At 41.7% G+C, this 16,057-nt stretch overlaps 1 protein-coding gene across 2 annotated transcripts in view; it reads left to right on the top strand.

Annotated features, from left to right (window-relative positions):
- LOC105909402 overlaps positions 1-16,057 on the top strand; it is a 48,186-nt gene that overhangs the window by 1,646 nt on the left and 30,483 nt on the right. For both annotated transcript variants that reach the window (XM_012838030.2, XM_031580811.2), the window contains exon 2: positions 31-114. In XM_012838030.2, the coding sequence (XP_012693484.2) occupies positions 31-114 (84 nt within the window). The remainder of the gene's footprint in view (positions 1-30; positions 115-16,057) is intronic.

The raw sequence follows: 16,057 nt of genomic DNA on the forward strand, positions 1-16,057 counted from the left end.
TTCTACTGATACACATAATAACCTCTCCAGGAAATGGCATTCACAGTGTCCACGCTTTTATTCCAAGAGGTTCGCTAGAGGGAGCACTGCCTCAGAGGAACAACTGGAAATACTGTAAGTAGAAAGTGGGCATTCAGCTTGTTTAAATTACCCAGTTATTTGTAAATTATTATTATTATTATTATTATTATTATTAATGTTTTTGTAATAGTATTTGTAATATTAGAAAGGCATCAGAGTTGGTATAGTTCAGTTTTTTGCTGGTAAGTTATTTAAAAAAAGACTTCTGTTGACTTCCCAAATGCAAGCAGCATACTGTGGCCTGTTGAGCTGTGTGGTAAATAAGATCTATGTAATCATGGTTTTGTATAAAGCATAATATTGTCCATAAATTCTATGAGTTGTGGTTAACTCACAAAGTGGTGTGAAAACGGTTTAATTAGAGTCACTCTTTTGCATTTCTTAAATGTTCCTACATCCTCATAAAAATTTGAAAAGAAAATGAAACACAGCTCGTGTTTTGTGATATTTCTTTGTATTTTCAATGCTCTGGTCTTTTACTCACTCCACATCCTGTGCCTCCTGTTCTCACTGGTTCAGCTGTAGGATCAAACTTTGATGAAGATTCACTGGAGTTGAAAGGAAACCCATACACCACAATGTTTAGAACTGTCCCATTACCATAAAGCTAAATACAATTACAATAATCCTTTCACTTTCTGCATATTTAGCCGATGATATATTTTCTGCTTTTAAAAGAGAACTGGAAAAGGCCAAGAAGCAAATAACCCTTTCTGTGGCATTTAGTAAATCTAAGGCGCAGAGGAAGCTATGCAGGATAGGGGCACCATATAGATGTGTGAAAGTAAATACAGGGGCCGTATTCAATTCTTTTGCAGCAACTATGCTCTTAAGTAAGGTAATGTTGTTGCTCAAGTGTGCTCAAATTGCTTATATATTTAATCGTTACTTAGTGATGAATATTAATACTTTTGGGGCCACTGGATGGCTGGCAACTTGCATGCTCCCTACTGAACAGTATTTTAAATGATTGTTGCAGGGGATGCAGGGTAAATGCTGACTACATTATAAAAAAATGATCATTTAAATTAGGTGTCCAAGCAGAAAAGCTGCTTAATCCCTATTGTATTTGTTCTGATTTTTATTTTCATTTTTATTATTATTATTATTATTATTACAAGATATGACCAAAAAGTTAAGAGACTGTTCCTGTTACGAATGAATGGAGTGTAGTGCACATGCAGCAGGTGTGAGTAATAACGCTCTGTGTTCCATTGATCAACATCAGCACCTGTGTTACACAGGATTTTGTGACCACTGGTACGTGCCCATTTGTGATTTCACCATGGACCTGAAACTTGCAGACTCTGCAAATGGGCAATGAATACCATTGCAATGCTGCAGAAGCCGGGAGTTGTTTTTGTTGTTGTGGCATTTGCATTTCAAGAGGGGCAGAAGAGGCCAGGGTGACCCTCCACGAGCACAGCCCCTGAAAATGTCCAAATTGAACAAATTGTGCATCAGGATCATGCCTGTGGGGGGGGATAAGCGAATGCACGTTTTTGTTCAATTCACCCTTTTGCCACTTGGGGAGCGTCGCACATTTTGCTTGGACCCCGAGGATTGCCACTATATATATTTATAAATATATATTTGTTTTCTCTGAGTGTAAATACATTAGTTAGTAAAACTAATGTAAAGAAGTTAAACTATTTTGATTTTGTATGATCATGAATTTAGTCTCCACTTCCCTCTTATTCATAGGGCACCATTGTCCTAGCCTCATACAACTGGTTTCATACAGAAACTCTCTGGGGGATGAAATGCAGGATAAAGGCTGACACAATGTGATGAAAACAGTTCTTTGCATAAGAGCCAGAAAATAGTCTGCCAGCCTCTGACTGCACGATTAAATACGCTCACAAAACAAAACACAACAAACACAAGCCATATTACAGATCAGAGGCACCGAAAGCACCTTCATAAAAATGATTCCCCCACCCATTAACGGAGTGTCTTTTAGAATCAGTGGGTGTCGTGGCTCTTTTTGGCACCAAGAGATGGAAAATAGAAGTTTTTATCATTTGGGGAAATTGAAAGGGACTTAGCCTTAGCTGTCAATAAACAGTCATTCGATTTTTGGAGCTGATAGTGTTGACTGTTGATTGTCGGTCAGAGTAGGTGTAATTCAAATTCTGATTGGTAAAGGAGTTCCCAAGTGAGGACCCACTATTTACCTGATCCATTTGGACAAAAGTTAAGATATGAAAGAAGGGCTTAGACTAGTACATGCTGTATTAATCCCAGCTATCTGTGACATTATCTGTCTCTCATCCTGCATCATGCTGCAGATGTTATGTGCAATATTACATGGAGGAACTATGAAATGCAGTGTCTAGAAAACTATACAGATTCATTTCATAATTGACTCAAAGTGAGAACAGTTGTCACTCTTTACATCCTTGCATGTAGATATAACCCCTTTACAGTCTGACTTGTGCACATCTTGTGCCTAGGATTAACATAGACTCCACCATTGACACAGATTGGAACATGTATATGTATCATCTGTCAATTTGTGCTATTCCATTTGTAAGATTGACAGAAAACAGTACGTAGCCAATTACTATTACAGACTGTAGAAGAAGCCAAAATGAGATTAGATTAGATTAGATTCAAGTTTATTGTGCAGAGTACAGGTACAAAGGCAATAAAATGCAGTTCACATTTAACCAGAAGTGCAAAACCATAGTATTATATAGAGATACGTGCATGTGGAAGTAACTACTACAGCCTAAATGATGCTACACCTTTACAATATGTAGAATGATGGACAGCGGACAGTAACAATGTCTAATTATTATCCATGTGTAATATATTAAATATGTTATATACAGAGCAGAAGAGCTGAAGAAAAGGGAGTGGAAATGTACAGTATGAACAACATATGTACAGTTGGTTACATGTGCAGTAACATTATCTGAACAGTGCGGGTGGTTCAGTCAGTGCAAAATAGGAATAGTGCACAGTATTTAATAACTGCGATAGTGCAATATTGAGTGCAATGATGCTATTAGCGCTTTGGTGTGGAGTTCAGTAGTCACAGCCTCAGGGAAGAAGCTCTTCCTAAGCCTGCTGATGCTGGAGTCGGAGGCTCCTGTAACATCTCCCATCTGGATTGGAGGAGGGTAAAAAGTCCATAGGGTGAGATGCATTTTGCTCTGTCCAAGCACTGTTTGGGTACAATACACAAATTGGGAGCCTTCAGCTCTTATTAGAGCAACCTGTTATTTAGCTCTGACCATCCAGATTATCTCATTGTTTGCTTTTGTTTTGGGATTACCTCTTTTGAAACTCTATTTTGAAGAAATAGAAAATAAATTGAAGTATTTTCTGTTGGATTACAGCCTGGATGAGCCTTTACTTTGCCCTACTCTGGAGTTTTTTTTCTGAATTCAGCTGCCCTCTGAGTTCTGAACTGTAATCATCGCTCCGGTTGTGACTTCTGAGTCATTCAAATATTTCATTTGAATTTTCTGTCTCTGCTCCTGCTTTTGAGTCCAACACCTGCCAACTTCTGTGACATTACAAACTGGCCATCATAAACTCAGCAGAAAGTAAACCCAACGCGGAGACATTGACCTCGCATGATAAAACTCTAGCTCTAGCTACACTCAATGGGCCAAGCAATTCAACATCTGTTAACACAGTTTGAAACCCTTACTGCTTCGGTAAAGCGCGTGGCGGCGGCGGTTACAAACACCAATCTAGTCAGAATGGTGGTCCCTGGGACAAAACCAGTTTAAAACCCCTGCTATAGACCATGAGAGCGAGGTTTTTCTCACTGCTCTCTCTACCTCCCCATTGCTCTGTGGACTGGATGTCACGTGGCTAAAGCACCAATCCCGTGCAAAGTTGACAATAACATGATGAAACATTTTGGCAAAGTATCTAGAAAAATAGTCAACAATGATTACGTAATGTTGGTTGCTGTATTGAAATAGATCTGCTCCCACAGTGGGCCATGGTCTCGCTAGAAACTATGTAGGCAGCATTAGTTCCCATAAGTGTGTTCTCTCATGTGCAAATGTGTCACAGTTCTCTATCATTCTTCACTGAGGCCCAGCCATCACACTGACTGTTTAGCCCTCTCTCGATGGAGAACTTATCTGGCCATCCTTCCACACAATGCTTACTTAAGCCGAAGTAAGTAATGGGCCTCATTTATAAAACGTACTTACGCACAGATTTGATCTTAGAGTGTTTGTGCGATCAAATCCACGTCTAAGTACAGATTTATAAAAACCGTCTTAGACGTAGAAAAGGACGTATCTCTACGTCTGGTTCTAGTTCGCGTATGTACATTTCCTTGTGGCAATACTGGAGTACTGCAGGAATTCGGAATTCCGAGCGCCGACACGCAGTTTCATCATCATCATCGTCACCACTAAAGTCACCATTAGGGCTAATGGTAAAAGGCCAAATGAATGTTTCGCTCAATAAAATCAATTAAACAATTTGAATAATTCATACATGAATGAATGTCACGTATTCATTTTAATTCCACACGTGTAAAACATTTCGCTCAATTTATAGCCTATAAAAAGCCTGATATTGACTTAGTTTTCAGTAGGAGATATGGCTGCATTGGCGTTGTTGAGGATATTGCCAACCGCGCAATAAGGAGAGAAAGGGTTTTTCACACTCAGACAGCCTAGGAAGCCCACTTCAATACAGCACATGCCCGTGCGCGGTCTGTAGTGGAGCGCAGCATAGGCATGCTGAAGGGAAGGTGGCGATGTTTGGATGCATCGGGAGGGAGACTGCTATATGACCCCGAAAATGTTTGCCAGATCATCCTAGCCTGTTGTGTGCTACACAACATCTGTATAAGCCATGGCATAGAGCTAGGTGGGAAGCTGGAAGCTGGTGATGGCCGACGAGGCCCCGATGCTGTTGCAGCAGGTGCTGCTGCCGCAGATACGGCTTCTGGTGCTGCTCGTGCTGCAGGTGCGGCCGCTGGTGCTTCGGAGACATGTCTTCTACCATGCCGAATACTTTGCTTTTGCCATTACGCCACCAGACAGGCTTTCGAACAATGTTTTGGCCCGCATCTGCTCTTCCATCAGCAGAACGTCGATTTCAGCCTCACTATAATTCTTCTTTTTACATGTTTCTTTCTTGCTTGCCATTGTCACAGAGAGTTTGTGCATTGAAGATGCGCTCCGTTTGTGCATTGAGAATATGCTAATTAGATTAAGTAGGGGCGTTTTGAGGGCGGAGATGTGAGAACATTCAGCTGCGCACAATTCCACGATAATTTGTGATTTATAAACGCATGGCGTACACGTGTTTTTTTGGGCGTACGTTCGTTTTCTGTGAATAACACTAACGACTATTTCAGAAAACGTCTGAGATCAAATGTAGGATGGTTTCTACGCAACATTTTATAAATGAGGCCCATTGTGTGTTGTGTTTAGATGTCAACATAGAGGTTTATTCCTTCCTCCTGTAGTCCATCTACTGTGCTGTTTACTGGAGCTGTAGAAAGCTGTCTGATATTGCAATATTCTTGCTGGCCATGTGTGATATTGTGCACAAAAACCTCATCAGTCTCATGCTAAAACGTCTAGTGTTTTTGAGCCTAACAGAGGGAGCAATGGTTTGTCGTGTGTATCGATGTAGTTTTCTCTACAAGGAACTCTGCAAACATTTTCAGCATTCGGGTCATATAACACCAGCCCAGGTGGTGTTGTTAATTCCTTTTTAATTTAGTCAAAAGCTTCCTGCTGTTGGGACCCCCAAGCCCACATATTTGACTTCTTCAGCAGGTCTCTAAGTAGACAGGTTTTCCCAGCCAGATAAGGCAGAAATTTGCCCAGATGATTTATCATCTCCAGCAGTCCTCTCACTTCACTGACATTAATGGGTTCTCTCATGGCTTTAATGGCCTTCACTTTGTCGGCATCTGCCCTCACCCCTGATGCCTCAGTGACCTGCCCTAGTAACTTTATTTTGCTCTTGGAAAAAGGTTTTCTGGAGTCATGACGTTGTGCATAGCCTCTCACCATGCTGCTGTTGGGTGGAGTCATGACGTTGTGCATAGCCTCTCACCATGCTGCTGTTGGGTGGAGTCATGACGTTGTGCATAGCCTCTCACCATGCTGCTGTTGGGTGGAGTCATGACGTTGTGCATAGCCTCTCACCATGCTGCTGTTGGGTGGAGTCATGACGATGTGCATAGCCTCTCACCATGCTGCTGTTGGGTGGAGTCATGACGTTGTGCATAGCCTCTCACCATGCTGCTGTTGGGTGGAGTCATGACGATGTGCATAGCCTCTCACCATGCTGCTGTTGGGTGGCTCCCCAGATGAGCACATCATCCATCTGGCACAAAACACCCTCAAGACCCTTGAAGATGTGTCATGTGCTTCTAGAAGGGCTCTGGAGCAGAGGAAAGCACAAACTCTTTGGAGAATGCGATCTGCGAGAACCCTGAATTAGTGGCCAGCTTTGAAAACGCTCCCAGTGTCCCCGTGTGTGCTCTACTGAGGGAAGTGGATGCCTCTCCATCAAGACCGATTTATTCAGTTCCATGAGGTGTGTGCATTTTCTCCCCCTGCCTGTTCACTTCAGTGCCACCACCATAGACACACACCACTCAGTATGGCTGTTCCACTTTTAAATGACTCCCTGTTGCTCCATGAGATTTAGTTGTTCTTTTACCTTTGGAAGCAGGGGCGGTTTTGGGCACGAGCAAAAAAAAAATAATCATCTGGGCCGCAAAGCGGTTTTCTATTATCTATCATATCACTGTGTGGGGAATTGGCAAATTGGCGCCCCCTGCAGCTGCAGGCGCCCCTGCTCGCTAAGAAGGTGCCGTGTACAGATCCTGTGTGAGAAGGGGGAAGGGGAGGGGGAAGGGGGACAGTTCACCTCTGGGTCTCCCAAATGGAACTTGTTAGGTTGGAATTTTCCTCTGCTAAAGTAATCAACTAAGCCTACATGATCATAGGCACTCTCATTATTCACATTATTGTCATTGACAGTAACGGCTTACTTTCACCACTGATGTTATGCTAGGCTTAGGCAAGTTATCTCTGGTTAAAGCTGCGCTAGCTAGCTAGACAGTTATCGCAGCTGTGTTAATTATCGGACTGCGTGTGTTATCGGCAAACGTTCACGTTGTCATGTTAATCCATTATTAAACTGAGCATATCGATTGTTAATCCATTATTAAACTTAGCATTTTGATTGTTTAACAGAATGGCCGATGTTTGACACTGTCCGATAACTGACATAGCTACGCTAGGACACTGCCCTGTCAGGGACAGGGTAATGCTAGTTAATAAACTAATAAACGTAGGTCTACATCTCAGTAGAGATAATGGATATCAGCATAATGAAGTCCCTTTTGAAGGCTTCTAGACTAAATCAGGTCCTTCTGTCTCCAAAAGTTGCCTAGAGCCTAGAGAATAATTTTGACACTGATAGCTGCCATTGTGAACTCTAGTCAGCTCCTATAGTTTGTCCGAGTTAGCAACAGTAACTAAGGGGGGCGGGGCTTAGCGATAGGTCAATTGAAAAATTTAAGTTTGTCTTTATTGTTATTATATTGTTATAATTTAAAAAAAAATGAAATAAAAAAAAAATTAACAACAATTTAACAGCGCAACCTTGCTGCTGGACATGCATTCTGTTGAGCTGCATGTTAAATATATCTCCATTGAAATTTGTATTAGCATTTTCCATACCATCCAAACTTTTTCCGAGTTGGGTTTGTATAAGGAGCAGAACACTTGGCCCTTTATCCAAACTGAAATATCACTGATGAAATTGTGGAGTCACCTGGGAGGGGGGCAAGTACATCTGTATAAAGGCATTAGGAGAACCCTCAGGAGTGGTTGATCTCACATATTGGTACAAATAGAAAATAGGAGGGGATCAAGTAGGAATCCCTGAGGTACACCGGTGGAGAGTGGGTGAGATCCCTGCCAAGAGACACTGAATGAACGTCCACTGTGGTACAATTCAAATGCTTTACCTAAAAATGCAGAGATTGGACAGCATAGAGAGTAGGTTTTCATGGTTCACTGTAAAAGGGGCTGCTGACAAGTTTTGTAAAATCATAACTTATGGCGAAGCAAAGACTCTCAAGAATCCTTGATAAAATAGGGAGAGACCTATAATTCTTAAAAACAAAAAACATATTGGCAACTGCTTCCCCTCTGTTCTCCTACTCTGGGGGGGAGGGTGTTAGAAGTGCATCGTACCCAGACATGTACTGAATCTCCTTGACTGAGAAAAAATGGATGATTTTTTCTTTGCAAAGGAGCTTGTTAATATACATCCCTGTAAGCCCCCCCCCCCCCCCCCCCCCCGCCTTGCTTCCCGCTAATGTCTTAAAGTGATAAATACCAGGGGGCAAGAGGGCCATTTGACTGTTTTTTGCAGGCAGTCAATGATTCACTGGGGAAGGCAGGACTTTGGAGGTGGCAGAACCTGTCAGGTCTGGAAAGCATTAGTGTTTGGGAAATGTGTGTGGGTAATCACATCAACTACAGGCCATCATATCATAGATTTGAGTATTAGCTGTGCAGAATAGCCTCTCATCCAGACTAGTTGCCAGTACATCTGTGAGAAGCTATGATAGTTAATCGTGGGATAAAAAAATGGAGGGGGGCCTAGCTGCTCAAAAATAATGGCACAAAATGATAGCAGATGAATAGATAGCTGACAAAGATGTAAATCTTAACTAGAAGAGAAGACAATCATTTCAAACGAGTTCCTTTTAAGCAGGCACATTTCCGGTAAGCCCGGCAGGTTTTGAATACCTCAGAGTTTCTTAGCATCAATGTGTATTTCTAAATGACAGGAAAATGATTCCATGGATCTGGGAGCAGGGGCCAGGGGCCAGGGGGCCACATCCTGCTGGACATCTATTAGATTACAATTGCATTAGTTATTTGGATAAGCAAATGTAAGTGCAAGGACCAAACTCTATAGAATAATCAAGGTGTGTTTGTACATAGTCTGGATCTATCAGCGCCTAGATACCAAGCTCTAAACTTTTCCAATTTGTGCTCTGCTTTGTGTTACTCACATTACCATGTGAGTCACATATGTGTGGTCATTATAGACTATAAAAATGAGGGGAAAAAATGCTAATAAAATAAAAAGTAATTTTATGGGGACTTGACATGTGGTTGAAGAAGTGAACTTTATTAACCTATTGTAAATGTAGGTAATACAGTATACAAAAGAAGTGAGGACACCCCGTGAACATCACTTAAATGTCAAATTATTCAGTTGTATCACATTACAGTAATTACATAACCTCTAATGAACAGTAGGGTATTTGCCCTTATGTAAAAGGTAAAACTAACGGTTTAGATTTACTATGTTAACAAATCAGGTACCACAGTGGGAACTCAATACAACAAAAGTCAGTTTAAATCAGGTACCACAGGGGGAACTCAATACAACAAAAGTCAGTTCAAATCAGGTACCACAGGGGGAACTCAATACAACAAAAGTCAGTTCAAATCAGGTACCACAGGGGGAACTCAATTCACCTCATTCACCTTCATTACTCAGATGCAAATCTTTTTTTTTTTTTTTTCAATACTTCGAATGTCAACCTTTATTTTTGATGACGAACTCAATCCTCCTCAGCATGGAGGATGCCAGTGTTGCACACATATCTTGAGACAATTGTTTCAGATGCTCTCTGCTGGAGGGGCTGTGTTGCCCTACCTTTCTCTTTAAAATACCCCAAAGGTGCTCTATTGGATTCAACTCAGGTGGCATACTTGCAAGGTCATAGTTTTCACTATTTTCTTCTTTAGAAACTTTAGAAGCTTCTGGAGACTGGGAGTCATATTGACAGCCAGTATTTTGGTATATCCACAGGCATTCATGGTGCTATCTACAAATGTCATCTCCCCAACACCTTTTGTACTCATGCAGCCCCATATCATCACACTCCCACCTCTGTGCTTCACTGTCTCCAGGACTGTGCATTCACTGTGGCAGTCCTGGCCAGGTTGACTCCAAACATGCTGGGCCCCATCTGAGCCAAACAGCTCTTCGGCACACAACTGCAAGATTCAATTTAGCTAAAGAACGAGAAGAAGCCTGATGAATATTGGGAGCACATTCTTTAGCCATATGAGACCAAGATCAATGTGTTCGGCTCAGATGGGGCCATCATGTTTGGCATGAAGCTGGTGTTGGGGAGAGGTCATGTACAGATGATACCATGAATGCTTGCCATTCCACCAAAGATCACTGTTGTATGCTTCCCTATACAAATGTTGTAATCCTGCCAGGGAAATGAAAGAAACAGAGTGCCTTCCACAACAGACAGTGTGACACTGATCCAAAGGCATTAGCGAGGTCTCTACTAGAGCAGGACAATATATTGCATTTTATTATTGCTATGAAAACAACATAATCGAGATAAAACAATTATTTTCACGCATTATGTTTGGCAATGTTACTCTGATACAATGATAAATCCAGCACACTCCTTGTGCTCTGTTACAGCGGGGCACTCTCACCCCTGTCTAAAAGCCCTAAGCCTTTGAATTAGTAGTGCCACATTTCATATGGTTTATTGATGATTATACTGCTCAGAATGTAGTAAAAAATATCCTTTTAAATAATAATTAAATAATTGAGGGTCCAGTCTGCGTGCACAGCCACACTGCTGCTGAATGAAATCTTAGCGGAAACACTGACTGAGTAATCATGTGAAATAACCGTGATCTCGATATTGACCAAAATAATCATTTACACTTAATGTGGATGGTATTGAGAATCTTGATGATTGTTCCTACAGTGAAGTGTTTGCATGAAACCAACAATAGGACTCACCAGTGGTACTCTCCCCATTTTGTCTCTACAAGCTCCACCCCTCATCCCCTCTTTATCTCATCCTTCTCTGTAGTTTGCTAAGACCTCTGACTGAGACTTTTGAATGCTAGTTGTTCTACACTAGTCTATCTGTCTTTCCTGTCTGTCTGTCTCTTTCTATCTGTCTGTCTCTCTCTCTGTGTCTCTATTGCTCTCCTATTGTGTTGGTGTTGTGGCAAACTGAGGCTCTCGCCACAGCAGGAGCGCACCTAATTAATAGGCTTTTCACTGGAGTGTGCTTTGTCTGGCTCTCTCTGCGTCCTCTCATTTTATGGCTGTGAGGGAGGAACTCTGCCTGGGGATTTGGGAAGGGATAATTGCCTTTGCCGCAGGCAGCAGTAATCTGGTGGGCTAATACATTATTTTAATAAGTTAGCTTCTCCTCAGGGGAGAGCTGTGGTGCATCGTGCCTCAGAGCCTTGACAGTGGGGCCCTCGTTACACACTGAGATCACTTTACAGCGACACCCGTGCGGGGTTAATAACAGATATTAGCCTCACTTCTTTGCCTGTAATTTCTTCTTTAACATGAATCTTCCCTTCTCCAGCAACTCATCATGAAACTCCCCCTATACTGGGGCTGATTCCAGACTTAAAAACTGTAAATCCCGTGGATGTCCCTCAGTGCCTCCACCTCTAATCTGCCTACAGAACGTGGCCCCTCTTTTGTCTTATCTGGGGGGTTTTTGTTTTAGTTTTTTGGCTTGTTTTATTTCTCGAGTACATTCAAAAAGTCTTTTCATGCTGTGTGTGTGTGTCTAAAGCAGGAAGGAGGATAGATATGATTCATATAAACAGGCTGGATGATGGCTGGGTTTGCGTGACTAATGACTTCATCTGAGAGTCAATCTTCTCACTTGGTACTGATTGGCAGACATGTAGGCCGGTCTTATGACTCCATATAGTACTTCATTTAAAAGCATGCCATTTGATTTCTGAATACAGGCAAGAATTTCATACATAAAAGCATTGTATGAATCCAAAAGTGGTGACAATAGTCTTTGATAAAATTCTAAGTTTTAAATGGCAGTAAAAATTAGTCTTCAGAGTTGTTAGACGGATTTTAATGTGTCCTCATTATTTGTATTGTATAAGTTAATTTCATGAGTTTGTGACATACCCTCCAAAACTATTTAACAGTCCAAATTCAGTATCCAGTATAGAGAAGGTATAGATATGGAAATGTATACAGTTCTGTTGAAACACAAAGAACTCATGTCGCTGTCGCTGTGTAATCTATTTAGCCTGAGGTAAATATCCAGTCAGGTAAGGAAAATAGACATGGGATAATACAGTTAACAAAAGAGTTAGATAAACAATATAACAAAAAGAGACTGTTCCGTTTTGTCATGCTAAAACAGCATTGATTAATTGGTTCCAACCTTCAACAAAGCTTTGTGTTGTGTGTGTATGGTTGAGCCCCTGACCGCTAAGAAATGTCTGATGAAAGTGGTCCTTGTGTACACTATTTACCTTTGAACCAGGTTGGCAAGGGTCAGCCTGCAGTGGGTTGAAGAATCAAATTGTCATCAGAGTGATCTCTGCCAACTACTGTGTAACAAGGATGGAGCCTATGGATGTTGAAGTTAGCCTCCTCACCTTTCAGTTCATTCACTGTATTCAGAATGGGTCCGCTCACAATATGATGAAAGCAGCATCCTTTTTGCAGAATGTTAAGCTATAGTTGTATGAAATTAAAATGAACTTCACTGTAAGGCATACAGGTATGATAGTAGTTGAAGTGAAAAATATGGGCTAAAATTAATTATTAAAAAGTTCTTGTAAATCCGCCACATTTCCTTTACTTTCGCAATGTTTGTTTAAAGACTGTGAATACAAATTTAAATTACCAAGGACGTGACTCGCAGACAGCCGAAACCTTTGTGACTATGGATCTGGTCAATAAAATTTCCCACGTGATATAAATGACCTACTGCTCCATTAAATCTACTTAATGTCCAAGGTGAGCAGTCACATGTGGAGGAGAGGTTGACTTCTGAGAGAGCCTGGGGCATGTTATAGGCCATCGCTTTTCAAGCCCTCGCAAAGCCATCTGTTCTTTTCATGGACTGCTCAGAGAACTGGGATTGGTCAAGCAGTTGAGCTCAGATGTTTACACATACCCATACATATGCATAGGTGTGTACAGCACAGTGTTTGTGTGTGTGTGTGTGAGTGAGTGAGTGAGAGCGAGAGTGTGTGTGTGTGGGGGGGTGGGGGGGGGGGGGGGGGGGGGGTTATGTCTTAGACTGAATCCTTCACACACAGACACAATTTCTTCTGCATGAGAAAACAGTAATGGTAATGTGTCACAGTATGTTCAAAGGCAAGTTAATCTATATAGTACAACTCATTCACATTGGCGAAGGTGCTGTACAAAAGGGCAGAAAAAAGAGCAAAATTTTTAAAACTAAATTAAAACTGTAGAGTGCATTAAATCAGTTAACAAAAAGTATCTGAGAACAATTGGATTTTGAGTCTGAAACTGGCTCTGGTCGTGTGACATTTGATGTCAGCAGGAAGTTGGTTCCAGAGTTGAGCATTTTCTCCATGTTTTCGTTCTGACAAGATAGAACCAACAGATTTCTCTCCAGTGATCGGAGAAGTCTAGGGAGTGTGTACTGCTGAAACATATCTGAGGTCTAGGGAGTGTGTACTGTGGAACATATCTGAGAAGTTTAGGGAGTGTGTACTGTGGAACATATCTGAGGGAGTGTGTACTGTGGAACATATCTGAGGGAGTGTGTACTGTGGAACATATCTGAGGGAGTGTGTACTGTGGAACATATCTGAGAAGTCTAGGGAGTGTGTACTGCTGAAACATATCTGAGGGAGTGTGTACTGCTGAAACATATCTGAGAAGTTTAGGGAGTGTGTACTGTGGAACATATCTGAGAAGTTTAGGGAGTGTGTACTGTGGAACATATCTGAGAAGTTTAGGGAGTGTGTACTGTGGAACATATCTGAGAAGTCTAGGGAGTGTGTACTGTGGAACATATCTGAGAAGTCTAGGGAGTGTGTACTGTGGAACATATCTGAGAAGTCTAGGGAGTGTGTACTGCTGAAACATATCTGAGGGAGCGTGTACTGCTGAAACATATCTGAGAAGTTTAGGGAGTGTGTACTGCTGAAACATATCTGAGAAGTTTAGGGAGTGTGTACTGTGGAACATATCTGAGAAGTCTAGGGAGTGTGTACTGTGGAACATATCTGAGGGAGTGTGTACTGCTGAAACATATCTGAGAAGTTTAGGGAGTGTGTACTTCTCTGAGCATGCAGCTTCTGTCTCAAGGTCTTGCCACTTTACAGTCTATAATATTCAGAAGATCAGAGTCTATCTTATACAGTATGCTACCCAACCCCTTGTGCAGAACCTAGTCATCTTTAGATAATTGCATTAAAACATTGCATTGCTATTCTGGTGGGCCAGCCTGCTTGTGTGGTAAGACTGTTACAGATGATCCAGAGTGCGGCAGCGGTGCCTCTGCTCTTTGATCAGCCAGAGAGGACACGTGTCACTCCGCCACTGATTGCCCTTCACTGGCTCCCTGTAGCTGCTCAAATTAAATGTCACTCTTTTATTCTTGCCTACTAGTAGCCATATATATATATATATGGCACCCTCCTACCTCTATCACTATGTCTCTTGACCACTATGTTCCACTGATGAGTGAAACTTGACTATATCTTTCTATCTATCTATATATAAATAACCTTGGGTTTCTAATTTATGTTGATGATTATTGCTTTCTACTGCTGGCACAAGCAGCAGCAGGTACAGCCTCAGCTAATGCCCTGTGTTGGCAAAGGAGAGTGTTCTTCTGGCTCAGTGGGACAAAGGTTACTAGCGACAGCATCTACGAAGTGCCATAGTCTTTAGGCACGGTATTTTTAGGTGCTTATATATAGCACGCTGTTTAATTCAGACAAAGGCAGCGAATTCCCTCCGATACAAAAATAGCTTGTAGTGCATCACTGTCATGGAAGGCAAAGCGATCAATATCTTCATTCCGTCTAGGCTTGACAACCCCCCACGCCATAATAGTACAGCTTGCAAAACAGACAGGCAATGTCAGCTAATCACTACCAAACTGCTTTCGGAGAGGTCTGCAGACATCTGACATCTGCTGCTTAAGTTACCACTGCTCAGCTCAGAGGTCACTGAGACCACCCTACTGTATCCCTCCGGCTTGCATCTGCTGGAACTCTATGGGAAGATTGGGTCTATGAGGAGGCAAATGGATTGTGGTGTTCAGTCCTGACTCCTCTTATTGGCCATCGTACAGTAGCCTGATCTAACCAGACCCAAATTCACTTCATCAATAGGGTCTGGCCCCGCTCCATTGGGGATGGTTTCCAGTCATTGCATCCTAATGGGTGTAGAGTTTTGGTACATTTTTAAACCACTGGACCAGTCTTTAACCAATCAGCATGGATCGCTATGGGATAGCTACACTTCCTACTTCACACTAACAGTGCAAGTTAATATATTAGCCTTTTCCCAAATCTCGTTGGCAGTAAGGAAACAATGCCCTTGCCGTTGATGAATACATTAACAAATGTTTCTAGCTCGAGCTTCCATTCTTCGAAGTTTCCTAGCATTGCTACTACTGTTTGTATGACTTCATCTAGCTCTCGCACTGCTGCCATTGTTGTAACTACATTTTAATTTCTGAATCATATCCTTTACATAGTCTATTTAAAATATCAGCTGCTAAACAGAAGCAGTTCATGGCACTAGAATACTCTCAATGTGAAACATTAAAGACTTCTGTTACATCTATGTAACATCTATAGGAATGTTAAGGGTTGGTAAAAACGAATTTAGAAGTATGAATGAAAAAAGAAAAGAAAAAAAGTGGCAAATGGGTGGTCCGTTTGTCTGTAACCCACCAGCAGACCGCCCAAAAATCGACCACACTGGCCTTGTGCTATCTGGTAGGCAGGCAGAGCCAGGCTCATTTTATGGTGTCATGATTCAAAACTAAATCATACTGGGGGTAATTCACCAGCTAGAAACAGATGATTTCAACTGTCCACATAAAGAGATCAATTTCAACTCCCTAGAGACCATGCTTAAGTCTGACACTTTGACTCTGACACTATTCAGTAGGAATGTC

The sequence above is a fragment of the Clupea harengus genome, chromosome 14 (genome assembly GCF_900700415.2).
Source record: "Clupea harengus chromosome 14, Ch_v2.0.2, whole genome shotgun sequence".
In the NCBI taxonomy this organism is placed as follows: domain Eukaryota; kingdom Metazoa; phylum Chordata; class Actinopteri; order Clupeiformes; family Clupeidae; genus Clupea; species Clupea harengus.